The sequence below is a fragment of the Hydra viridissima genome, unplaced genomic scaffold, assembly GCF_058129835.1.
Source record: "Hydra viridissima isolate aposymbiotic clone 2 unplaced genomic scaffold, HvirCarnegie_v1 scaffold_6, whole genome shotgun sequence".
In the NCBI taxonomy this organism is placed as follows: domain Eukaryota; kingdom Metazoa; phylum Cnidaria; class Hydrozoa; order Anthoathecata; family Hydridae; genus Hydra; species Hydra viridissima.
The window spans coordinates 1,245,814-1,272,474 of NW_028324305.1; the positions used below are offsets into that span (position 1 = coordinate 1,245,814).

General features: G+C 28.0%; 2 protein-coding genes and 1 pseudogene across 3 annotated transcripts in view; 1 reads left to right on the forward strand and 2 right to left on the reverse strand.

Annotated features, from left to right (window-relative positions):
• The window catches only part of LOC145189972 (nitric oxide synthase 1-like), a 38,535-nt pseudogene that overhangs the window by 6,941 nt on the left and 4,933 nt on the right, over positions 1 to 26,661 (reverse strand). The window contains exons 6-23 of the transcript XR_016453365.1: positions 25,121 to 25,251; positions 24,467 to 24,577; positions 22,809 to 22,872; positions 22,568 to 22,667; positions 21,489 to 21,559; positions 21,155 to 21,238; positions 14,610 to 14,731; positions 12,401 to 12,650; positions 11,703 to 11,749; positions 11,512 to 11,583; positions 11,161 to 11,335; positions 10,831 to 10,957; positions 9,984 to 10,062; positions 9,685 to 9,869; positions 9,413 to 9,591; positions 8,896 to 8,976; positions 543 to 587; positions 174 to 258 (exon numbers count right to left, since the gene is read on the reverse strand). The product of XR_016453365.1 is annotated as a nitric oxide synthase 1-like (transcript). The remainder of the gene's footprint in view (positions 1 to 173; positions 259 to 542; positions 588 to 8,895; positions 8,977 to 9,412; positions 9,592 to 9,684; positions 9,870 to 9,983; positions 10,063 to 10,830; positions 10,958 to 11,160; positions 11,336 to 11,511; positions 11,584 to 11,702; positions 11,750 to 12,400; positions 12,651 to 14,609; positions 14,732 to 21,154; positions 21,239 to 21,488; positions 21,560 to 22,567; positions 22,668 to 22,808; positions 22,873 to 24,466; positions 24,578 to 25,120; positions 25,252 to 26,661) is intronic.
• LOC149886542 (uncharacterized) lies at positions 14,880 to 18,501 on the forward strand. Its single transcript, XM_090089785.1, has one exon. The coding sequence runs from the start codon at positions 15,711 to 15,713 to the stop codon at positions 18,435 to 18,437; it is 2,727 nt and encodes a 908-aa protein (XP_089945911.1). The 5' UTR covers positions 14,880 to 15,710; the 3' UTR covers positions 18,438 to 18,501.
• LOC149886543 (uncharacterized) lies at positions 19,055 to 20,397 on the reverse strand. The gene has a single exon (XM_090089797.1). It carries the CDS (start codon positions 20,296 to 20,298, stop codon positions 19,105 to 19,107), a length of 1,194 nt encoding a protein of 397 aa, XP_089945923.1. The 5' UTR covers positions 20,299 to 20,397; the 3' UTR covers positions 19,055 to 19,104.

Sequence of the window (26,661 nt, forward strand, 5' to 3'; positions counted from 1 at the left end):
TCCAAATGTAACTTTCACACTTACAAGCATCCATCCTTCACACTAATAGTCACCGTTCATAGTTAAAAATATCCAGCAATCACTTTTACAACACCTGATCATTTTGTTGAATACTAGCACCTGTAATAGAACCCTGTAAAAATAGAAAAATGAGATTCGGGTAAACATCTTACCGTTCATCTTATAACAGACCAGTGCAACTGTGATATGAACCTCATTTGGGTGAACATCTTGAGAAGATGAGATTGAATAGTACCTCTAACACGAATGATGTATGAAAAATAACAACAACAAAAAAATGATAATAATAATAATAATAATAATAATAATAATAAATGAAATTATTTAAAAAAGAATTTCTCAGATCACATAAAATAATAGAAAAATTAAATATATAGAAAATAAAATAGATATATAGAAAATAAATAAATATATAGAAAACAAAACAAATATATAGAAAACAAAATAAATATATAGAAAATAAGATAAAAATATATAGAAAATAAAACAATATACAGAAAATCGCGTAATTTAGAAATTACAGGTTTAAGGATAGGTAATTCTGTTGCTAACAACAACAAGTCAACATTCACAGTAAGCATCGGCGTTACCGCACCGGCGGTAAAAAAATTTCGGTAAAATGCGGTAAAATTCGGTAAAACGCGTAATACGCATTTTTACCGCAGTGCGGTAAAAATGCGTATTACGCACTTTTACCGTATGCGGTAAAAGTGCGTATTACGCATTTTTACGCTTTCTTGTAACAGAAGACGGTAAAATTGCGTAAAAATGCGTAAAATCGATAAAAATGCGTAAAAATGCGTAAAATGCGTAAAAATGCGTAAAAACGGTAAAATTGCGTAAATACGATAAACTGCGTAAAAGCGGTAAAAATCGGTAATTTCGGTAAATTGTGATAAAAGTTTGTATAAGCGGTAATTGTTATGGTAAAAAATTACTTTGTTTTTATCAAGTCAGATAGTTGTTAAATAATTAATTACCCTCTAAAATTAAATTAGTCTCCTATATAAGCTTGACAAAAGTCAAGAAAGACTACCAACCTCAAAGTTCTTCAGTGATCTGATTAGTATACCAAAATCACTACCGAATCAAACCATCTTCAAGAAACAATGTCTCTTTGGAATTATTTTACCAAGCTAGACAGAGAAGAGGATAACATCTCTGGCTCTGGCAGAAAATCAGGATTTGCTGAGTGCAATAAGTGCAAAAAAGTGATTAAGCTGTCTCAAGGTAGCACCAGTGGAGTTAAAGCTCATTTAAAGTAAGTGTTTTACTCTTACTATAATTTAGTATATTTTAAACCACTGATCTCAAAATATAACTAGATAGCGTATTCTATTGTTGTTTTCGAAAAAATATTGAAGCAAAAATTGGCCTTCAATATTTTTTAAAGTTTACAAACAAATTTTTAAAAAGTTTATAGAAATGAAATGATTTTAAAAAAATTAGACAATTAAAGAAATTGTTTATTTAAATGTTAAAGTTCAAAATATTCGATATAATTTTTTTATGTGCAATTTACGATTAAACTAATATTTATGTATAACTTATGTACCTTTTAGTTCTTAGTTACCCAATACAGTGTGCTAGAAGGTTGATAACACAACTGAATGGTAAGCGGCAGTGGTGTCTACCTACAATTTTGACAAATTTTATATTTTCGATAACGCAACATGCAGTTGTGCTACTAACCTTCTCAGGGCGTGTCTAGGGGATGTCTGCTACGTCGCTGGACATACCCAAAATATGTATCTTTATATATTTTTTCACAACTTCAATATTTTGAATAAATATGATGCGTCGGTAGATTTTTTATGAACTATCTACTACTGAAACATTGTAATTCGCATCCTTTTAAACATATATAATTCCACAATCAAAGCTCAAGCCACCCTTGATGCTTGAATTTGAAAAGTATCAGACTATGGCCTTACCTGAAAGGGATGTGGATGCTTTAGAATGGTGGAAGCAAAATAAAAATGAGTTACCTTTGCTAGCTGGTCTGGCTAGAAGTTACTTGGCTATACCTGTGACTTCTGCTTCATCAGAAAGAATGTTTTCAGTAGGAGGTAGGACAGTTACTAATTTTAGACATAATGTAAAACCAGAAAACACTAGCATGTTAGTTTTTGTGAGTCAAAATTACGCAAGGGTTCCTTCTAACCTCAACGATTGGGAAAAAACTTGCGAAGAAGAGCCGTATGAATCACCACATGTCACACCACCAACTAAGAAGACTCACCAACAGGGAAAATCACATAGTCAAACTGAAACTAAAAAAAGAGGTGCACTTGAAAAGGCTTCTCCAACTTTATCAGATACTCAAACTGGTCCTGAACCTAATAAGCAACAACAGCTACAGTTAGATACTCAAGAGAGCCAAAGGACTCTAGCTCAACAAGAAGGGTATGAAGTGACTCAAGGTAAAGACCAAACTCAAAGTGTCTCTTTGTTTATTCCAATGACACTCCAGCACAATCAAAGTAGAATCAAAAAAGCAAAATTAGGTAATATAATGAAGTCGAATTGGAAGGGGAATGAGAAAAAAAAGTACAGAGCATCTGAGCTTGCAAACATTTTATTAGAGACAGATGATGATATATCTGATGATTAAGGATCTGCGTATCGTTATCGAAATATCGAAACTAACCGATATTTTTTACGATAATGGGTTTCGATATGAATTGGTATATCCGATATGTTACGATATGATTCCGATAAAATATCGTTTGGGTTCCGATATGCACGATATCATTATCGCTTTTAGCGATAAATATCGCATAATTTGTCGATAAAAATTGTATAACGATATTTTTGAGTTTCGATATGTACGATACGTTCCGATAAAATATCGTTTGGTTTTCAAAACTTTTCAATATTTTACAAAATTTTGTATTAGATATAACTAAATGTTAAGTTGTTTTATATTAGATATTTTACAATATTTTGTATTAGATTTAACTAAATGTTAAGTTAAAATATTTTCCAATATATTTTCTCAATTTATTGATTAAAATATTGATAAAAAATAATAATCGCCTATTTTTTAACGCCGTTTTTTAGATTAAGTTGTTAAAAACGGCTCAGGCAGTTAGGAGAACAATCCAACTGTTTATTTTTTTAAATAAAAACATACCGTGGTGTGACCTAACAAAGTCCTATGCTTTAAGAAAGTCCTAAATTAAAAATTGACAAATTTCGTATATATAAAAGAATCATTTGCGGAAAATAACTCTGTTGTTTAAACTAGATATCTAGTTAGATAAAATAACTAAATTTTTTTCTTTAAATGTTTATTTTATGTATACGAAACTTGTCATTTCTTAAATTAGGACTTTCTTAAAGCATAGGACTTTGTTAGGTCACACTACGGTAAGCGCTCCAAAATATTTTTATTTTTTTAAAAAAGAAAAAGTTATTCTTTAAATATTCGTAACAATTGTGGTTTATTCGATTAAAACTCATTATTAAAGTCCGCTTCTAGCTGAAATGTTGCCGCTAATTGTAGCGAATGGAAACTTTCGCTACCGGTTTCGACCGAATTCAAAATTTCTGCTTCAACAACCTTTTACTTATTCTGTTTCGGGCAAAATTACGGTTCAAACTACTACTGTAATGAACCAAAACTTTTTATAGGGAGGTTTTTTCTTTAAGTTTAGAAAACTTGTTTTTATTTAGTGTGGGATCATGATGATTTCCTAATTATATTGATGTTTTAATCGTTTGTGGGTAAATCAATTATCAATTACAAAAATTGAAGTAATTGTTAATTGAAATCACGTGATAATTGAATCAAGTTACTATTCTTAAATCATTCTTTAAGCGATCATCAAATATTGAAATATTTTCACATGTTCTATTTTTTATCAAATCATGTTACATACTGATCGTTTAAATGCCTTATGTCCCATAAACCATTACAAAAACAAATCTATTTTGTTTTTTCAAATATTTATTTATTCAAACAAATTTGAATGATAAAAAAATGTCATAGTTATGGAGTTTTTGAAGATTTTTGTTATTATTATCAAATATATATATATATATATACATATATATATATATATATATATATATATATATATATATATATATATATATATATATATATATATATATATATATATATATATATATATATATATATATATATATATATATATTTGATAATAATAACAAAAATCTTCAAAATTTGTCAATTTTTAATTTAGGACTTTCTTAAAGCATAGGACTTTGTTAGGTCACACAACGGTATATTTTTATTTAAAAAAATAAACAGTTGGATTGTTCTATAGAGATATACATAGAGATAAGTTGTTCCGTTGCGAAATTTGTTAGAACGTTATGTTAATAATTTTAATAGTTGTTTGTAACAACTATCAAAATTATTAATTCCGTAATCTTGTTGGTTTTTATGACGTTTTTGAGGGATATTGTCTGGTATAAAAGAAGGACTAAATTTGTAAAGATAGGTTTTTGTTTGAAGAGAATATTGTTGTCATCTCATCGATGTGTTGCGAGAAAACTACAATATCGATCAATAGATAGATGCATTTGAATAATATATAAGTTTTTGTAATGAGTTATGAGACACTGTTAAGTAAAATAGTTATTTCATGTTATTTTGATATTGATTTGGCTTTCATGTTTCAGATTGTTTCGATTTCGGCTTCACTCAAACTTCGGTTTCGGTTTTGGTTACGGTTTTAATTACGGTTCTACTGAACCGAAATTAACTAGCTAATTGTAATAAAAACGTTTTTAAAAACTCTCTGGGAAAAGGTTTTTGGGATACTCTTTAAATTACTTAGATGTACATAATTAGGCTCTTAAAATAAATTTTTTTTATAAGGAAAGATATTAAAATTTTAGTTTGAATTTGTATTAAATTTGTAATTGAACAACATTTTGAAGAATGCCAAGGTCAAGGAGCGAAATTTGGGATCACTTTGATGAAGAGGTCAGTACTACACCAGATGAAGAGCGACTTGTTACTGCAAAATGCAAGTATTGTTTTGCAATTTGCAAGTTGGCGGACAGGAACACATCTGGCATGAGATCACATTTGACAAGGAAGCATCCTGTTCAGTTTGCAGCCCTGGAGGAAAATCGCCATGTTGCTTTAAATGATGAGTTAAAACAGGTGCAATAAAGTTTACAAACGTTTTTACTTTTTTAATTTAAATATTAACTTTTATTTTCATATGTGTTAGTTATTATAACTATTACAATACCAAGATTTAACAAGATTTAACGATAAATATCAATAACTTTTGATAAATTCTGATGAATGTTTCAATATTAGGTATTTTAATGGGTTTCATATTTTTTTTAGACCTACAATGAAGACGAGGCTTATGAGCAGGTCCGAGATGATAAGACACCATTAATGTTGAGCAGTAGAGTTAAACGAGGAAGACTTTCCGGACCATCAGCAGAAAAGGTCCAAAATCTAAAGCATTGGGTCAAATACAAGCCACAAGACAACGAGCAGCTCAGAGGAGACATTGAAATTGTCAAGTTTTTGGCCCGTTTAAATTTGCCATTCTCTTTGGTTGAGCATGAAGCTTTTAAAGATTTTGTTCACTACTGCAACCCAAAAATGAATGTGAAGGCTGCAACAACATACTCCCGGTTCAAGTACGAAAAATTTTAATTGTTTTAAATATAATTTTATTGTGGGGAGTCAATTCAATGGGAGTTCCAAGAGAACTAAATTTTTTAAAAAGCTACTTTTTTAAGACCAATCCACACCAATTTTTTTTTGGGTTATCTTAGTTGGTAACCAAATTGATATGTAACGAGAAATACCAATAATTTTTTATTTTAACTTTAGGTTGCCGTTGTTGTACAAAAATGTGAAAATCTGTGTGGATGACATTCTAAAGGAGGAATTGCCAAAGACCGCTGGATTTGCAATCTCAACTGACCTCTGGCAAAGTAGAAACAATGATGCATACCAAGCCAGTACATTGCACTATGTGAGTGAAGGCTTCCGATTAAGGATGTTTGTGATTGGAGTTTCTCCGTTTTCCGGACGACATACGGCTGAAGCCATTGCTCTTCGTCTGGATAAGTATGTTTTAGTATTTAATTTTTATTAGGTTAAAATTTCTGTAAATTAAGTTAATCGTTTGAATTATTTAGATAAGCAAAATCCGCCATTTAGTTTAAAGTTAATGTCACAAATTAATACTTTTATTTATATCTAAAATAACAACAAAAGTATTTGTTTATATTTTAAAACATCAAAAAGCAAACAACTAATTTTACTTTGCTTTTCAGGAATGTCTCAGAGTTGGCCGGAAATAATGGAGTTTCGTCCGTTGTGTGTGTCCATGATTCAGCCGCTAATATGAAGGCGGCAATTAACAAGTGCAATTTTATAGATGCATCTCTTTTGTGTGCTGATCATCTTTTGAATTTGGCAGTTGAAGCAACTGTCAAAGAAACAAAAGGTTTTGACAGTTTGGATCTTCACGAAGCAATCCAAAGAGCAACTGAATTAAGTTCAAGATGCCACAAGTCATCTTTGTCTGAGCAAAGAATTAAAAAAGAGGTAACTAGTTTAACATCTTTTTTCGCTTTTATAGTAATTTAGTTTATAGTTTAATACAATACAAGCGCAATATAAACTTCTTAGTACACTTTGTGTGACAAAATTTTTCAACTGATAAAATGTTAACATTTAAAAAGTAAAAACATAACATAGTTAATATCAGTTTTTTATTATAGTAAATAGTACTAATCAACTTTTATGTTATGTTTCTTATAATTCTATTTTAATTTTTAGCTAAAGCTGTTGCTTGATGACAGTGATGTTGTTAGCAAGGATAAGTTGAAATTTGTGAAAATCATCACTCCTGTGAAAACACGCTGGAATTCAACTTTTATGATGTTGGAAAGCATTGTAAAAATGCGTCGTATCCTCAGCTCCATTAGAGACAATCCTGGAAAAGATGACACCAAACTAGCTCCAGTCATTCCTTCAGAAGATGAATTCAATCTTTATGACGAAATTTTGCCTATTCTGAGGAGAGTTGCTGAGATTTCAGAATGTTTCTCTGCAGACAAAGAAGTAAGCATTCACCTCGTTATCTCAAACATTTTTACACACTGAGGCACAAATGCCTGGATTTCATCAAGGCTGGTGCGGGATCACCAACAGCACAAATGTTTCACCAAAAGCTGGTGGAAAACTTGGATGTTCGTTTTCTGGACATTGGTTGTCAAAACCTTTTTTACTCCGTTGCCAACTTGCTTAATCCCTTGTACAAGGGAAGAGCTCTGAAAAAACTGGGTGGATTTGATGAAGCCTATGAGGCACTGATTACTCAATCCAATGCTTATCAGGAATGGATTGCTGCAACAACATTATTTAATGAACGGTTACATGCTGAAGTCCAAGGTCATGTTTCGGAAGATGATCCTTTCTATAATGTTGGAATGGAAGAAGCTCCTGCACTTATGACTTCCTATTCTGGTCCGGCTCCACCTCCAAAGTCGGACATTGTCACTGAATGGGAAATATTTCAAAAACTTCCAGGGGTTGTTGGTGTGGACGTGCTGGAATTTTGGAGAGCAAATAAATACAAATTTCCTCTCCTTGCTCAAGCTGCTAAAAAATGGCTATGTGTACCTGCTTCCTCAGCATCTTCAGAAAGAGCTTTTAGTGCCGGTGGTGGAATTGCCTCTTATAAAAGAACAAAATTGCAGCCTGAACAAGTTGAAAAATTGTTGTACATTCAGCAAAACTACCCTAAGGTCCAGATCAAAAGATGGCTTCTAACCAGTCGGGATGAAAAAGAGGAATTGTTTGAAGAGGCTTCTACCAATAACTCTCAGAATTCAGCTGCTTCAAGTCAGGGACTTCCTACTTCAACTCTTACATCAGCAGTTGAAATGGATGACTAACTTAAATTGGTTCATTGCCTTAGTGGCGTCATTGGTTTATTTTACTGCTTAAAGTTTATAAAATTTGCCATATAGTGATTTAGTGATTTCAATAAACCTTGACTTTGAGATTAAATTTTAATCTTTTTCTTATATTAAGTCACAGGCACAAACCTTAACGTGTTAAACATGTCACGTCAACAATTTATCAAGTAAAAAATTATTTTTTGTTTTTAGCTGTTTTTTGCTTCAACTTAAGTCTTGAATAAATTAAAAAAACAAAATTACAAATAAAGTTTTGTTTATTTCTTTTTTTTACATTAAATAGTGCACTTGTCAGCAATTTTATGACAGTATTTAGGTTTTAAAAAAAATTATTTTAGTCGGAAAAAATAATATCGAAATGAATCGATAAGTATCGTTATCGTTTGAATTACGATATGAGTTACGATATTTAGGTAATTGACCGATAAATATCGTAATGAATCGATAAATATCGAAACTTTATCGTGCAAACTTTTTGGGTACGATATTATCGTAATATAAAAACACTTACGATATGCACATTCCGATACCTTATCGTATCGTATCATAATACGATATGTTTCGATACGCTGACCCTTACTGATGATTAATTTTTTATCAATAACTTGTTTGTTTAAAACTGTAAATGTAATATTTACTAATAGAAATACAAAAAGCAATTTAAAGTATCTTTTTTTAGTTTTTCGGTAATCAGCAAAAAAAGAGGTAATTTGTGATAAAATGCGGTAAATCGTGATAAAAAGCGGTAAAAAGTGATAAAAACGGTAAAAAGTGATAAATGCGGTAAAAAGTGATAAATGCGGTAAAATTGCGTATTACGCATTTTTACGCAAAATTACCGCGGTAATTACGCATTTTTACGCATTTTTACGCAAATTTACGCATTTTTACGCATTTTACGCATTTTTACCGACGGTGCGGTAACGCCGATGCTTAATTCACAGATGGAAATTCTTCAAGTACTTGCAAAATAGTTGGATGTTGGGAGTACTTCCAATCTTCGTAAACTCTATAGTTCTAAAGCAAATAAATAATCTCAAATATATAATCATATAAATATATATTTACAGGATTTTAATTATTATCAGTAAATCTTATATTTACTGATCGAAAAAAAACTATTTTTGAATTTTTTTTTTCTTCAAATTAGATTTAAGAGCAACTTAATGAAAGGAAATCAAATTTTAAAACAAAAATAAACAAAATTCTTAAATCAAAACAAATTTCAAGCTTTTAATCAAACTAAATAAATTTTATGACTAATCAAAATTTAAATCAATTTTAATCAATCAAAAGATAATAAATTTTTAAGTCACTTTTTAAAATCAAGTTAAAAACAAATTTAATTTTTACTTCCTCAAAAGCAACAAAAACAACTTTCCAAATTTTGAATGCAGAAAAAAAAAACTTGAAAAGATTGTTTCAACTTTTAATTTGTACAAAATAAGTATACTGTTGAAAGGGACATAAGCATTTCTTTCTGTTTTTCATCGTTGCATTTTTTAGCAAATACTGATAGCAATGTCATTGAAGGTGGTGTTGTTATGTCCAAAAACCATCCAAAAATACGAGCAAGCGTGTTAGGTAACGGAAATCTTTTTAATTTAGATGTGCTATAGTCAGATAGCTGATCTGAAAAATGAAAATGAAAAGCAATCAACATCCGGATAGAGGTATTCAAATAAAGCAACTCAAAAAGTGTTGTTTGGAATGGAAATTATCAACCTCTAAGATTCTTGTAAACTATATCAACAAATGTTGAAGAGGAGATTTTTTTTTTAGTCACACGATTAATCAACTTTTCGACTAAATCTAAACTGTTGCATGGATGTATTCCTAAGTGGTCTCCTGCTGAATATGAAATTCGATTGCTTTTTGATGTATCAATACAAACCAAATTGGTAACACGACTAAAGAATAAAATAAAAATATCAAGTTAAACAAAAGTTGTAAAAGTGAAGAACTTTTAAATTTCAAAGGAATTTTAAAAAGTTCATGAATTATACAAGACTTCAAAAAAATGCCTGGAATCTTTAGATTGTAGATTAGTTACAGAAATGATTTCACACAACGACACATTTTTATGATGAATAAGATCAAGTTCTAAAAAAAAAAGTTTAGTGCGTGAATATCACAGAAAAAAAAATTAAAAAATTGATTTAAAAGTTTAGTTTAATTTGATCTAAAAATTTAGTTTAATTTGATTTTAAAAATTTCTTAAAATTTATCTGCCGTAAATTTTCATCTGAATTCAATAAAATTAATTTTAATCTTTAAAAAATAAAATTTAATCAATGTAATCATTAGTTTTTCAGTTCAACTTTCAGTTTTCCCACTTGAAACTACACTCTTAAACTGTTGAAACTACACTCTTAAACTGTTGGGATATTTGCTTTTTTATGTGTATTTTTTGCTAAAACATTTTTAACTTAAAAAATTCTATATTTTCATTAACATTCACATTTACTATGGCATTTATTTCTAAATTTATCTTAAGTAATTGTTAAATAATACAAAACAAAATCGTTTTTTATAACTATTTAGTTGTATATTCAATTGCAAGTGTTTAAAAGAAAACATATTATAGATAAGTTTATTGGTGTAACTTTAGTTATGTGTCTTAATAAATATGCTCATTCAAAAACATATATATATATACATATATATACATATATATATACATATATATACATATATATATATATATATATATATATATATATATATATATATATATATATATATATATATATATATATATATATATATATATATATATATATATATATATATATATATATATCTGTGTGTGCATGTGTTTGCATAGGCATGAAAATAGTTTAATTCATAAAATGCACATAGTATTAATACCTTTGTGCAACAATTTTAAGTTCTGTGTTTCAGGAAATGCCAAATGAATACCTTCATTTAATGATGAAGGAGAGGACAACATACAAGAGGGTTTAGTTTCAGCTACAGAGTATGCTTCACAAACTGCCTGTTATATTAGCAAAAAAAAAGCCTGGTGAAACAATTATCAATGGGTAATTTATCTGAAGACACAAAAACTGTAAATAACACAACTTTATTGCCTATCAATGAAGATAATTCTAAGTATTATGCTTAAATAAACAATTGCAATAAATAAATGTTAGGAATATTCAAAAAGCATCTAACACCTCTGACGTATCCATAACTAACCTTAAAGCAACCATGTGACCAGGTTTTGAATGATTGCTCTTGTCCACAGAGTTCATCTCCTTCTCCAAGTGGATAAATTTGCTCACCTCCAAGCACTTTAAACAATTTGTTAATTGAATTTGCAAATGCACAGTAGTGAGGATAAGCTTTTGACCCAAGGCCAAACACAGAGAACCTAAAATGTTTAGGTACACTTTTGTTCTTATTTTTTTCAGTGCACTTTTATTCTTTTTTTTTTTATTTTTTACACATTTTGCTGCATCCTAGAAAACAACAACTGACAAAATCACAAGGTTCTGTAAATTAGAAACATCAAAAATTAAGAGAAACAAAAGAAAAAAAAAAAGTTACAGAAAAGGAAACTTTCCAGATTCTGTCACAGTTTTATGTTGCAAAATATGAATTTGATTCATAGCTGTTATTCTAAACAAAAAATGTAAACTTCAAACCTTAACGAGAAGTTTAAAAAACACAAGATTTAATCCTGAATAAATTTTCTATTATAGATAATTGTAATCAATTAATTAGGACAGAGAATACACCTATTAGATGATGGATACACCATTTCATAGAGCTTTCTACCAAACTCCTAGAATAAAAAGCAACATCATGTCATTAATAAGAAGAATTGTTTTAAAATTGTAACACACATACAAACACAAACAAATTTTATTAAAAAATTTTCAAAACTAGCCATTTAGAGCTTACCTAAACAATGTAACATTTACTAAAGGTTTAAAGTTATTATAGTCTATGTAAGAAGTTATATATATTAAGAGTTTTTATTAGAAGCTACACTACCAAGTGTACAAACCAAAATTGGAAAAAATTGTAAGACCACTTTTACAAGCTCAATAACAACAGACATCCAATGTTAGTGCAACCTAATTGCGCTAACATTGGATGTCTGTTCGATAATAACTGCTAAACTTAAATCACTTTTAATAAACACTTTGATAAAGTGCAACATCACTTAAGCTTATCTATTACATGCATAAAAAGAAGAGTAAAATTGGGCTTCTTGAAACAATTTTGTAAAAAATTTATCAATCTTATGCAAAACAATATTAATACATTTAGTTTTAACTTAACAGCACCAATACAACCATGTTTACCAAAGCTTTCCAAAAGAAAACAACAGGTTGGGACAGGTACAATTCCAAGTTATATCTTTATGTAAAATACAATAGCATTAAAACACAACGGTGTTTTACATAACAGTAATTTAAAAATAACTTACCTCTCCATTTTCAGGAGCTTCACCATTACCTGCAGTACTTGTCACTATCAGGAGGCACTTTTCATGTTCTAAATCTTCTAGTTTATAGTATTTCATACACACCACTCTTGAGTTAAAAGCATTCAAAAAGAGTACATTTAAAAGATTTGCAAAGGTTTCTGCTTTACCAGACTTACTAGCAAACAAAATGGTAACTTTATGACGCTTTGCCAAAGCGTCTCCCATGAGATGAGCAGAAAACTTGACAAGCCTAGAATTGATTAAAAAATTTCCAATCGTAAACAACTAAATCAATTAATTAATCAGCAATTTAAATGACCTATTACATCCAGGGCCAAAAGATGGTGTAGTAGAAGCCTGAAGTTTTTGTTTTAATGAGTTTTGATATTGCTTAAAAAACATATTTTGCTATTATAAAAAGTTATAAGCCATTCCTTCTATAGATACATGCATAAATTATTTGAACATATATTACATACACATACATACACATACAAACATTACATACATTACATACATTACATACATTACATACATTACATACATTACATACATTACATACATTACATACATTACATACATTACATACATTACATACATTACATACATTACATACATTACATACATTACATACATTACATACATTTCATACATTACATACATACACACAATATGAACCAATATTCACAATGCTTGTATAATTGATTATTCTTTATTATTTGATTCAATTTTGTAGCAATTAGTCTTTTAAAGTATTAAAACTCTTCCAGAAAATGCTCTGGAAAATCTCTGCTGGAAAATCCAACCACGAGGCATTTTGTCTTTTCTATATGGTAGCATAACATTCTTGATTATATCTAAATATACATTCTGATCCATTATGCCTTCAATGCGATGAAGTGGGCCTATAAAATCACAACTGATGACAGATGATGGATCTAGCTTTGATTGTCTTACCAAAATTCTGTCTTGATGTTCTGTAGTTATCTTTGGCCTTCCTAGACAATGTTGACGACGACGATGACTACAATGTTTTCGAGTGTCTTTCGGTTTCTTTATCTTTTAACTAGTGCACTAATTGTTGATTTAGCCACATCATAAAGCTCAGAAATTTGCTTATAAGGAATCTTCTTCTCTACAGCACATTATTAAATTTTTCTTTTTAGTGACAGTTCTTTAGACTTACCCATTATTTTTTTAATTCAGTTTAAGTTAAATATTATCTCCAATAAATTAGTTTTAGTAACAAAATTTTTTTTCTTAAGTGTTTTTCTTACTGAAATTTTGATTTTCTTAATGGGGCATTGAACTGTTTATAAACTTTTGGATGATTATGTTTTCAATAAAATTTGAATTTCTTTATTCCATAATAAATTTTCATTTTTTTTGAGTAAATTATAAATGTAATCACTTTAGAAGAGCAATTGTTAAAAATTCCATTCATTTCCAGTGAAAAGCCGAAAAAATTATGACGAAAAAACTAGAAAATTTTTAGCTGTTTATAAACTTTTGCACACTACTGTAGCTTTCTTGCAGCAAGCAATTTTCTTTCGAGCAATTGATAAAGCATTAATTTGAATGATACAGAAATGGTACTTGAAATAGAGCAGGAACTTAAGTTAGAAGCTTATTTTTTAGCTTTTTTGAGGTTTCAAGGACTTGATGATATTTGTTGAACTTGATGATACTAGTTATAGATTACAAGATAAAGATAGAAAACAAAATTTGAGCGCTCATAACCTTGCAGCAGTCATCTTATTGGATACTAAAACTAAAATGCAGAAGGCGATGCTAAAATGTGTGTCGTTAGATAACTTTGTCAGTTAAAACAAACCTTCATATAACTATCAGTGACATGGGTAGTGTAAGTTAATTATTTAGTTTGGTCTAGCCGTCTGGCAAGAGGGAATGCAAATTTTATATTGAATGTTTTAAAGATACTTCATTTCAGATCTGTTTAAAAATTACATCATTCCAGATTTGTTTTTAAAAAAACATCTATACAGATGTGTTTTTAAAAACAAAATGAAGACCTAAAATGAAATTAATTGGTTTAAAAAAAAATATCCTATTTTTTAAATGATCATCTTTTCCCAAACAATTTTTGAAATGATCAGTGATAAAGACAGTTTTGTTGATTTGATTTTTTATACGAAATTTTGGTTTGAGATCACAGCAGATAAAATTTATAAAAATTTGAAAAAGACACCTGAAAACATCTTTTAATCTCTAGTCCTTATGATCTGGTGACTTTTCATCAATAGTCTTAAATTGCTTCCATGGCTCAACTTGATACTCATAAGAAGGCTTCAGTTTGTAGTTTAACATATCCTGAAAAAAAAATTTTAATGTTCCATGAAGCTCACTATCTTAGTACAAAAAAAAAGATATTGTAATTTTTGTTTTGTTAAAATAAATTTCAAACTTAATTTCATTCTTATTTGGATTTTATAGATAAATACTGTTTTTATTTGAAAAAAAAAAGTAAAGAAAAAAAGACTTTTAAATGCAGAGAAACTAAATTGTATCACAACACCCTATTAGCAAAGTATTTAGAAGAATTGTACAGACCCAAGTTATATAAAAATTGTGAAAACTTGAAAAAGATATCTTGTGGTATTCATGATGAAAGGCCATAATCTGAGTTTTGGAACTTTCTGAATAGTCATAATAAGTAAAATTCAGTATAAAATTTGATAGACTCAAACAATATACAACTGACAAGATAAACCATTCCTCTACTTTTTTACACAGTAGTAAAGGAGTAATTGTTGGTCATCCCTTCCCATGGAGTACAGATTATCATCCTACTTTCTTTCATTCTTACAATTTAAAATCTATTTTAAATTTGTTAAATTGATAACAAACAACATTGTTGAATTATGAGATGTCTTCAAATAACTTGAAACTGATGACATCGTTCAGAAAATGAATGGGGTTAGTAACAGGATATCTATCAAGTTTAAAGGAGAGTTGGTTACGGGCACAAACAAACATCAAATTCAAATCAGCATGCTCACAGATATTGATATTCTGGCATAATTTTGTTTCTTGCAACATTTGTTGTAGCTGCAGTTGCAGCAATGTTTTAATATTTGTTGTAGTAGTAGTTGCAGCAATTTTTTAACATTTATTGCAGCATAGTCATAAGAAATAGATAGTCTGGCCACTTGCGGTATTCCTTTGATCAACTCTTTGTTCGCATTTTTTTCGTGTCCAGTCCGCTTCAGAGTGCACAAAATTTGTTTTCATCGATTGTTTATCTACGAACTGCTTGTTTAAATTACATCTTTTTCATCCAATATTTTGAATGCCTGGTGCTAATTGTTCTATTTATGGATGCAGTACTTCTAGGAGGCATAAGGAAGTCTCAATATTTAAAGTTCCTGCTTCTAACGACAGTTTTAATACGTCTTGGAGGGAAAGTCTGATTGCCATTATTCTCAAAGATCGTTATGAAGATTTAAGTTTGAAGACTCAAATAGAAAATAAGAGTCTGTTTATTTGTGAAAAGCATTATCTTCCAGAAATGATACTTTATAATGATAAAAAAAAGACATTAAAACCTGGATCATTGCCGACTCTGTGCTTACCAAAAAAATCTTTCACACCATCAATTCCTATACAAAGAAAATCTGCCTCTGCCATCATTGCTAAAAAAGATGCTTTAACGACTTCAAATAATATTACTGCCTTTAAGCCTATATATAAATCATTTGAAGAGTTCTTAAATCGTATTAGCAAGTTAAAAATTAGTGACTGGACCATGAGTGTGAGTCCTGTTGTGGCAGAGTTTAAACTTTATGATACAATCCACACATGTCCTCGATATGAAATATATGTTGATGATAGTCTTGCTTTCACCATTCGTGTATATTCTTGGCTCATTCCAGATGATCATTTAATATATACAAAATACAGAAGATCTATGCGACATATTTCAGCATCTAATCTTTTATCTATTGTTACTTCTTTTAACCTTTGTTCTGGAATAACTGATGTCTTTGCATTAAAATCAAATCTTTATATTAAACATTGTATTTCAAAAAAATTTGATTTATTTTCATCTAGGAGTGAGTTTCCCTTAAACCAGACAGAGTATTTTCGATCTCAGTCATGTATTATGCTGATTGAGTGGATGTTATGCTGTTCACAATGTAAAAGTATTGAAAAAAGTGAAATTAAATGTTTGAAAAAAAGATTAGCTACTTCTAGTATCCCTGCTAAATTAAATGCACCAATTACATTTACATCTCCAGATCGTCTGAAGCTTACATTACAGAGTGTTCGTCTAGAAAATAAAGAATTAAAAAAAGAATTAGCTTTGATGAAGCAAGAGATTGAAAATTCATCACTAGCTATTAGTAAAAATATTGAAAGTGATTTAGTTCAAATAATGGCAGAAGCTGATAAAAGTCAGATTTCTCCATTTATGAACCTGTTTTGGGAGGAGCAGCAAAAATATTTAAAATGCTCAAAGCAAGGGATTCGTTATCATCCAGCAATAATACGTTACTGTTTGGGATTAGCTGCAAAATCACCAGCTGCTTATGAAGCAATAAGGTTAAATGAGAAAACTCATTCTGGTTTTTTAATTTTACCAAGTCGTAGGCGATTGCGTGACTATAAAAACTATGTAAAGCCCAAGTTGGGATTCAATAAAAACATAATAGAAGAATTAAAAGATAAAGTCATTAATTTTTCAGTTCAAGAGAAATTTATAGTCCTAGTTCTTGATGAAATGAAAATTCAAGAAAATCTTGTTTGGGACAAACATTCTGGAGAATTAATTGGTTATGTTGATTTGGGTGATCCTAGTGTTAATTTTGCAACGTTACAACAAGCTGATAAGCTTGCTTCTCATGTTTTAGTTTTTTTAATTAGAAGTATTGTAAATCCTTTTAAATACAGTTTTGCAAATTTTGCTACTACAAATATTACATCAGTGCAATTATTTTCTCTATTTTGGAAAGCTGTAGGAATTTTAGAAATCTCTGTTGGTTTAAAAGTAGTTGCTGTTACTTGTGATGGAGCATCATCGAATAGAAAATTTTTTAAAATGCATTTTAATCTGACTGAAGAAGAAGATATTAATGGTAATGTTGATGTGACTTACCGCACTGATAATCTATTTGCTGATGATGATGATAAAAGATTTATATATTTTATTTCTGATGTTCCTCATTTAATTAAAACAGCAAGGAACAACCTTTACCATTCTGGAGCTGGTAAAAGCAATCGTTATATGTGGAATCAGGGTCAACATATTTTATGGTCCCATATTTCTGATTTATTTTATGAAGATTTAAAATGTCAACTACATGCATGTCCAAAGCTAACTGTTGAGCACATTAAAATAACTCCATTTTCAGCTATGAATGTTCGTTTAGCTGCACAAGTTTTAAGTGATTCATGTAGTACTGCATTAAAAATCTATGCACCATCAGATACAGCTGGGACAGCACAATTTTGCAAATATTTTAATGATTTTTTTGATTGCTTAAATGTTCGGAATACAAATGATTGTATATTAAAATGCAACTCTTTTTTGAAACCATTTTCTGACACAAATGATGTTCGATTTACATGGCTTAGAGAAACATTTTTAAAGTATCTTTCTGATTGGCTTTTTTCTATTGAATCAAGATCTGGAAATTTTTCAAAAAGTGAGAGAAGTAATATGTTTATTACTTGGCAAACTCATGAAGGTTTAAAAATCACAGTTAATTCTGTTATTGAACTTGTCAAATTTTTAATTAACAACAATGTAAGTTATGTATTAACTGAAAGGTTTTGTCAGGATCCTTTAGAAAATTACTTTGGACAACAACGGTCAATTGGTAGAAGAAAAGATAATCCTTCCTTGTTTGATTTTGGTTTCAATGATAATACCATTCGAAATCAACTTATATTTCACCCAATTGCAGGTAACTGTCAAAATGTCAATGAATCAAACAAAATATCAAGGGAGAGTACAACACGTATACCACGCAGAAAATGGACCAACTCTGAAAAATGTATTAATATGAAAAGTTGACTTTTCAAGTGATTCAATAAAAATTTCCCTTATGTCTCCTTGTACTGCTGAAAACAAAGAAAAAGAACATACATAAAAACGGCTATTTTCATAGCCACAAATCTTATTAAAAATGTTAAATGGCATAAAATATTGATTAGTTACATTAGAATTTTTTTTATATTTGTAATAAACTAAATTTCAGTTAATTTTGTAGACATTTCCTTACATTTACTTTTGTTACAATATAAACAGGCACCTATTATTCTTTTTATAAAACCTCCACAGGTATCCACTTCCCCCAAAAAAACTAGTGATTTCACAGGCAGATCTAAGTTAAGATTAGTTGATGTATGCATATATATATATATATATATATATATATATATATTAGGGGTAGAATTGATCTTTGAGTTGTTTTTGATCTATGAGTTATTAGTTGTTTATTATAAATATAAAACTAGTGTGCATAGTTAATTTTGGACTTCATTTTTAACTATTCTTTGTTTTCTTTTAGATAAGGGAGGGTCTCTTACCTAGCTTTTATTTCTATAAACAAATAACAAAAATTTTAAAAACTAATCTTTTTAATGACAAATAGTTGCTAAAGTTACTATGCCAAGCATGCTTTCATGAGATTTGTGGCTATGAAAATAACCGTTTTTAAGTGTAATATTCTACTAAACTTCTATAATCCAATTGATGTTTTTTTCATTTTTGAGCGGAGGGATTTTGACTTTGTTTGATTCTCTTTGATTTTGTGGATACTTAGTTTTTCTTTTGCATACGAAAAAGATCTTACTCTGACATAAAGTGTAATCAGATGATAAAATAAGTTTAAAGACAGTTCTTTGGAAACTCGATTTGTGCAAAGACCACGAAGTTCAGATATGTTAGCCAAAACTCCACTGTTTTTTAAGGTTTCAGCTACAATTAACTCTGAATCAATTTTTTTTACAAAACTTTTACTTTGATGGCGAAAGAGAAACTCAACTTTTGTAAAAATTTCTAAAACTGGAGGAGACACTTTCCACAAACCACCACGATTTTTAGCATTCACAAATTTATCATAAGCTTCAGTGCATGTTTCTGGACTCTCAAATAATTGTTCTGTTTTACCAGCATTAAGAAGTGAAAGGCAGTCTGTGCTTAACTTTTGCTGCCATAATCGAGAACTGCGAATTCTGCAATAAAATGTGCTAAATACATAACCACTTAGATAAAAGATAATTTCTTTGTCTCTATCAGAAAATTCAACAGGTGATAAACCATTTAAATTTAAAAAAGAAGTATTGTAAAGTGAGTTTGTAAGAAATGCTAAAACATGATTGCATAGTTCATAGCCAAGAAGTCTAGTCGATTTTTTAGTCAGATTGCTAAATAAAATTCCTTGATTAACAGTTTTGTAAAATTTAGGATAAAATCTTTCAGCATCACCATCAGCTTTAAAACCAGCTATTACTGTCTCTAATAGAGATAGAGTTTGTTGTGAAGTATCTAAAATTATTGCATGATTAATCCTTAACTCATCTCTATACAAATCAGGATAGCATTCATCGTTGATTAAGGTAGTAATACTTTTATCAAGCAGATTTTTAAATTCATCAAGAAGAATAGGTGGTTTAGGACTTTGTATCGTTAAATCTAAAGGAATACTTTGATGCTTTGAATTTGTATGCCTTGTAAGTCCTCTTTGAGATATGCACTTCTTAGAACAAATTGTGCAAGAAAATGTGCAATCAACTTGTTCACTAGATAACTCCAACACCAAAGCATCTAAATCTTTAACAAAATTTTCGTCTTCAAAAAGAATATCATTCTCCAAAGAAAAAAATAATGCTTCTTTATCAAATTCACCATAGAGTTCTTTCTGCGTTTCCATTTTTTGTGCACTCAGTTCCTGGCCGCCCGACAAATTTCAAGTGTTTCGTATGATTATAAGAAAAATCCAGATATTACGGCCCAAGTGACCAGACTATCTATTTCTTATGACTATGATTGCAGCATAGAACAAATGCAAACTAAGACTTTTCTAGAAATGAAACCTATGAACCACTTCATTGGCCAATTAGTTTTAACATCTGAGCAAGACTTATTTTCAGATCTTTAACGTAGCATAATTATCAGATGCCATCATCTGCTTCATCCTATTCATGCTTTGATATAAAAACGTGCAAATACTGTACTAAATTTGAAAAATCATATTTTACCAGGAAAGAACCAATTTATCTGCATTAATTATTACTTTGATAGGACGTAAAAACACTTTGTTATGAAAAAACTTTTTACCTAATGCTTGTTTTGGATACAAAATTAGGTACTTTAGTAATTGCATGACTTAGTAACACAGAAAGCTTACATAAACAAAAACATTAAAGGGTGTTTCAAGACATGCATTAATCTTACTCTAGGAACTAAATGTCTCTGAAGTTGATGCAGGCAATTCTCTAGTTGTACGCTTTTTTATACTTGTATTATATTTAAATAGTTTTGTTATTTAAAGTGTAAAAGAAAATTTCGATTTAGTCTTGAAACTCAAATCAAAATTTCAATTTTAATTTTATTAACAAAGTTTGTTTTTGTTTTCAAATAGACAGTTAAATTTAAGCACAGAGAAACCAAATTTGCATTACAACACCCGATTATCAACGCCTGTAAAAGTATTGCACAGACCAAAGCAACTTAAAATGAAGAGGAATCACTTCAAAAAGATAAAATACTTTTAATAATGTAATTACCTGATGAAAAACAGGACAAGCAGATCCTGAAAGCGGTGGGACAATCCAAACCCAGTCAGAAGGACAGCCCCCACGCAATTTGTGCTGAAACAAACACATAAAATCATAATGAAAAACAAAAACATTTTTATTTTTGCCATAAACTTATGGCATCATTTCCAAAATATACACCAAGAATAAGGGAATAATAATTCATCAAACTTTTTAATAAAGTATTTTGATTTCAAATGCAGTTTATGTCTACAAATTTTCACTCTTTATGAACATCATTTTATGGTGTAAAAACTAAAGAACAGTAAAAAGTTTTAAACTTAATCTGTTAACTTAAACAGACCTCTTGTTGAAAATGCTTCATAAAAGACTCTGCTGTACTATGGTGATCAACCATGGTCACAACAGCTGCCTAAATAAATATTTTTTTTAACTAACACTGGTTAACAAAGAAATTTTTTTTTTTGCTGTTTTGGACTATGGTCAGTATGAGTTGACCATACAGTGAGTGAGTGTAAGTCTCAGGGAGCTTTTTGCTTCTACCAAAGCATCAGCAGTCTATGAGCATATTTGGTCTTTTTGATTGCTTTACTAGAAGTTTTAGCTGGCACCTATTACTTAATCTCCCTCAAAATCAACCCATACCTAACCTGCTGTGCATTTAAAAAAAAATTCTCTAAATAAAACTGATTATTGCTGTCAAAGATGATGCATAATATATAATACTTAATACAAAATCAACAAAAAAAATCTTATTTCATTGTGAAGTTTGTAGAAGATATAACGGTCATTTTCTCAATAGCCATCTCCACGAGTTCCCTGCTAATCTTGGCAATATACGCAATTAGCATGGCAAGTGGTTTCATCAAGATTTCAAAGTGATGGAGAATTGGTATCAAGGCCAATGGGAAAAACACATGATTGCAGACTACTGTTGGAGTGTTCAACTATATTTGTTCCACGAATATGTCACTTGTTTATATGTTTGTATATAAAAAAAAGGGATGTTATCCAGTATTTTGTTGTTCATCTCAGTTTAAATGACTGTATAACCTATGTCATTTTACCTATTAATACACCATGAGAAGTCAATAAACTTTATTTTTTTCCTTTATCCATTGAATAGTAAAACACAAAAGAGCTGTAAAACAAAAAGTTGATGTGATAGACAAAAAAGGAAGCCAGATTTGGAATCAGCGCACCAAATATAGCAAAAAACAACCACTAAATTTAAGTTAGCAAAAATTGTGTTGACCAGTGTTAAATTTAATATTTTATTACATAATACCATTTATATATTAAAACTAAAATTCATGTTTTTTAGTGTTTAATACAAAATATCAATTTCTATATAAAAGTTTTTCATAAAAATTGTAAAAACTCAATTTGTTGGTAAAAAACTTTTTGCATGAATTATTAAATGGTAGCTGTGTAGAGTTGCAGTTGTCAGCTCAACAAGGGCTTTGTCTTTCCAAAATGACGTTAAGGTAGATGTATCATAACCTAACAGCTGAGCAGTTTTCTATTTAGGTAAAAAAAGTAAAATTTTTTTAAACAGTTCTAAAAAAAAAGGTAAAAAAAAATGACTTTACTTATTACAAATGATTTTTGCTTCCAAATTTAATCACAAGAAAAATGTACAATTGTCAAAAGTTGGCTGCACCTTTAGGAGGTTGTATCAATTAGGATCTCCAAAATTCCTTGCACTTATTTCTGTAATCATATGCCTGAAACAAAATTTAATAGTAGTTAATTATACCAAACACCTGTAATGAATAAGTTTGACACAACATTTATCTGAGCTGAATATTCTTAGAGCTCAAATTTATTATTTCCTGTTATATGTGTTTAAGCAATTAAACTTAATCCTATAAAAATAAATTAGTGAATACAATTTTTATGTGTGTTGAAGGCGATGCTAAAATGTGTGTCGTTAGATAACTTTGTCTGATAAAACAAACCTTCATATAACTATCAGTGACATGGGTAGTGTAAGTTAACTGTTTAACTTGGTCTAGCCGTCTGCCAAGAGGGAATGCAAATTTTATATTGAATGTTTTAAAGATACTTCATTTCAGATCTGTTTAAAAATTACATCATTCCAGATTTGTTTTTAAAAAAACATCTATACAGATGTGTTTTTAAAAACAAAATGAAGACCTAAAATGAAATTAGAGCTTAGTTTCAGTTCAGAAAGTTTTTGGGTGCTACAAACTTAGCGAATTAAACATTTCATCTGTTTATTTATTAAGACTTCTAACGAAAACGAAAACAAAAAATTTGTCCATAACAATGATCATTCAAAGTGTGAGCAAATTGGCATTGCTGCCATTTTTTTATTTTTTTTTTATTATTATTTTATCATTTTATTATTATTTTATTTTATTTTTTTTTTTTTTTATTATTTTATTATTTTTTTATCATTTTATTATTTATTTTTTTTTTATTATTATTTTATTATTAACTTTTTATTATTTTATTTTTTTTTTGTTTGTTTGTTTTTTTATTACTATTTTTTTATTATTTTATTATTATTTTATTATTTTATCGTTATTTTATTATAATTTTTTTTTATTTTATTATTATTTTTTATCATTTTATTATTATTCTATTATTATTTTTTATCATTATTTTTTATTATTATTTTTTATTATTATTTTTTATTATTATTTTTTATTATTATTTTTTATTATTATTTCTTATAATTTTTTTATTATTTTTTTATTATTTTTATATTATTTTTTTATTATTTCTTATAATTTTTTTTTTCATTTTTTATTTTTTATTATTTTTATTACTTTTATTATCTTTTATTATTTTTTATTACTTTTTATTATCTTATTATTATTTTTTTATTATTTTATTATTATTTTTTATTATTTTTTTTTAATTTTTATTATATTTTGTTATTTTTTATTATTTTTTATTATTGTTTTTTTTTTTTTATTATATTTTGTTATTTTTTATTATTTTTTATTATTTTTTATTATTTTTTATTATTTTTTATTATTTTTTATTATTTTTTATTATTTTTTATTATTTTTTATTATTTTATATTTTGTTAGAAAAAAAAAAGAAAATTTAAATACTTTAAACAAATTTCAAATTAAAGAGAAACACTAAAAAATAAAAATGACAATTACAAGAATAATAGAAAAAGTAAAACATAAAAACACCATATTAACAATACACTAGAATATATAACTAAGTATGCTGGGTGCATAAATTTGATATAATAAATGATATAAAAATATCCAAAAACAGCAATTCAGTTGCAGTAATATGAACAACTTTCATTATGATAGTTCATTTTTTGCTTACCATCCATTAAAAGGAACAGCTGTAAAAATTAAACCACCACAGTGCAAAGCGATAGAACTAACCATAGGTAAAGCATACCATCGCAAGTTGAGTTCATCTAACTGTGGATAGCTACAAAACAAAAACTTAATTACTTTTATAATTCTCATTTTATTTATTTATTATTACATATATTATTGATTCAATCTCTTTTTTATTACGTCTCTTTTTGCTCATCATTAAAAATATTCAAAAACTTAAACCGACAAAAACTTATCTTTCCTCAAAAAAAAAACTTTTTCCAAAAATTTTCTTTCATGGAAAATGACAGCCATTAGAATTTTGTACTTTATAAATAGCAATACATTTGTTACATATTTAGCTATTTAACATGCAACAGTTTTACTTTAATGCCAACAACAGCGTTATTGAAAAAAGTATGTTACAAAATCATTTTTCAACATTTGTACAAAATTTGACTTAACTTTTCTGAAATGGACTCAATAAAAAATTTTTTCAAATAAAAAATAATAAAAGATAATAAAAAAATAATAAAAAATAATTAAAAAAATAATAATAAAAAATAATGATAAAAAATAAAATTTCTCAAATTTTTTTAAACCTATGAAGTTTTACTTTCTTCTTAAGTAATGATGAAATAACAGAGCTTCTTACGTTGGATGCTTTATGCTCACTTCTAAGATATCATCTTTTGGGATTTCAAACATCTCAGGACTTTCACCATTTGCTTGTATAATTACAAGAAGAACATCAAATTGGGTACCCTCTCCGACCCAACCCAAACTCTGAATTACTGTATTACTGAATTACTGTAATCTCAAAGTGTTTTGTTAAATTTTAGTGATTTTTAAAACTTTTGAGTAATGAAGGTCTTCTATTTTTTTAAAAATGAGTAAAGAAAAAAATGACATTTTGATCAAAGTTTTATTCAAACTATTTTTGTTCACAAAACAATTTTAAACAAAAATAATATGTCAATTAGTATTGATTAGACCTAATATTATTTTATTAATTCATGTTAACTATTGAATTACTGTAATCTCAAAGTGTTTTGTTAAATTTTAGTGATTTTTAAAACTTTTGAGTAATGAAGGTCTTCTATTTTTTTAAAAATGAGTAAAGAAAAAAATGACATTTTGATCAAAGTTTTATTCAAACTATTTTTGTTCACAAAACAATTTTAAACAAAAATAATATGTCAATTAGTATTGATTAGACCTAATATTATTTTATTAATTCATGTTAACTATTGAATTACTGTAATCTCAAAGTGTTTTGTTAAATTTTAGTGATTTTTAAAACTTTTGAGTAATGAAGGTCTTCTATTTTTTTAAAAATGAGTAAAGAAAAAAATGACATTTTGATCAAAGTTTTATTCAAACTATTTTTGTTCACAAAACAATTTTAAACAAAAATAATATGTCAATTAGTATTGATTAGACCTAATATTATTTTATTAATTCATGTTAACTATTGAATTACTGTAATCTCAAAGTGTTTTGTTAAATTTTAGTGATTTTTAAAACTTTTGAGTAATGAAGGTCTTCTATTTTTTTAAAAATGAGTAAAGAAAAAAATGACATTTTGATCAAAGTTTTATTCAAACTATTTTTGTTCACAAAACAATTTTAAACAAAAATAATATGTCAATTAGTATTGATTAGACCTAATATTATTTTATTAATTCATGTTAACTATTGAATTACTGTAATCTCAAAGTGTTTTGTTAAATTTTAGTGATTTTTAAAACTTTTGAGTAATGAAGGTCTTCTATTTTTTTAAAAATGAGTAAAGAAAAAAATGACATTTTGATCAAAGTTTTATTCAAACTATTTTTGTTCACAAAACAATTTTAAACAAAAATAATATGTCAATTAGTATTGATTAGACCTAATATTATTTTATTAATTCATGTTAACTATTGAATTACTGTAATCTCAAAGTGTTTTGTTAAATTTTAGTGATTTTTAAAACTTTTGAGTAATGAAGGTCTTCTATTTTTTTAAAAATGAGTAAAGAAAAAAATGACATTTTGATCAAAGTTTTATTCAAACTATTTTTGTTCACAAAACAATTTTAAACAAAAATAATATGTCAATTAGTATTGATTAGACCTAATATTATTTTATTAATTCATGTTAACTATTGAATTACTGTAATCTCAAAGTGTTTTGTTAAATTTTAGTGATTTTTAA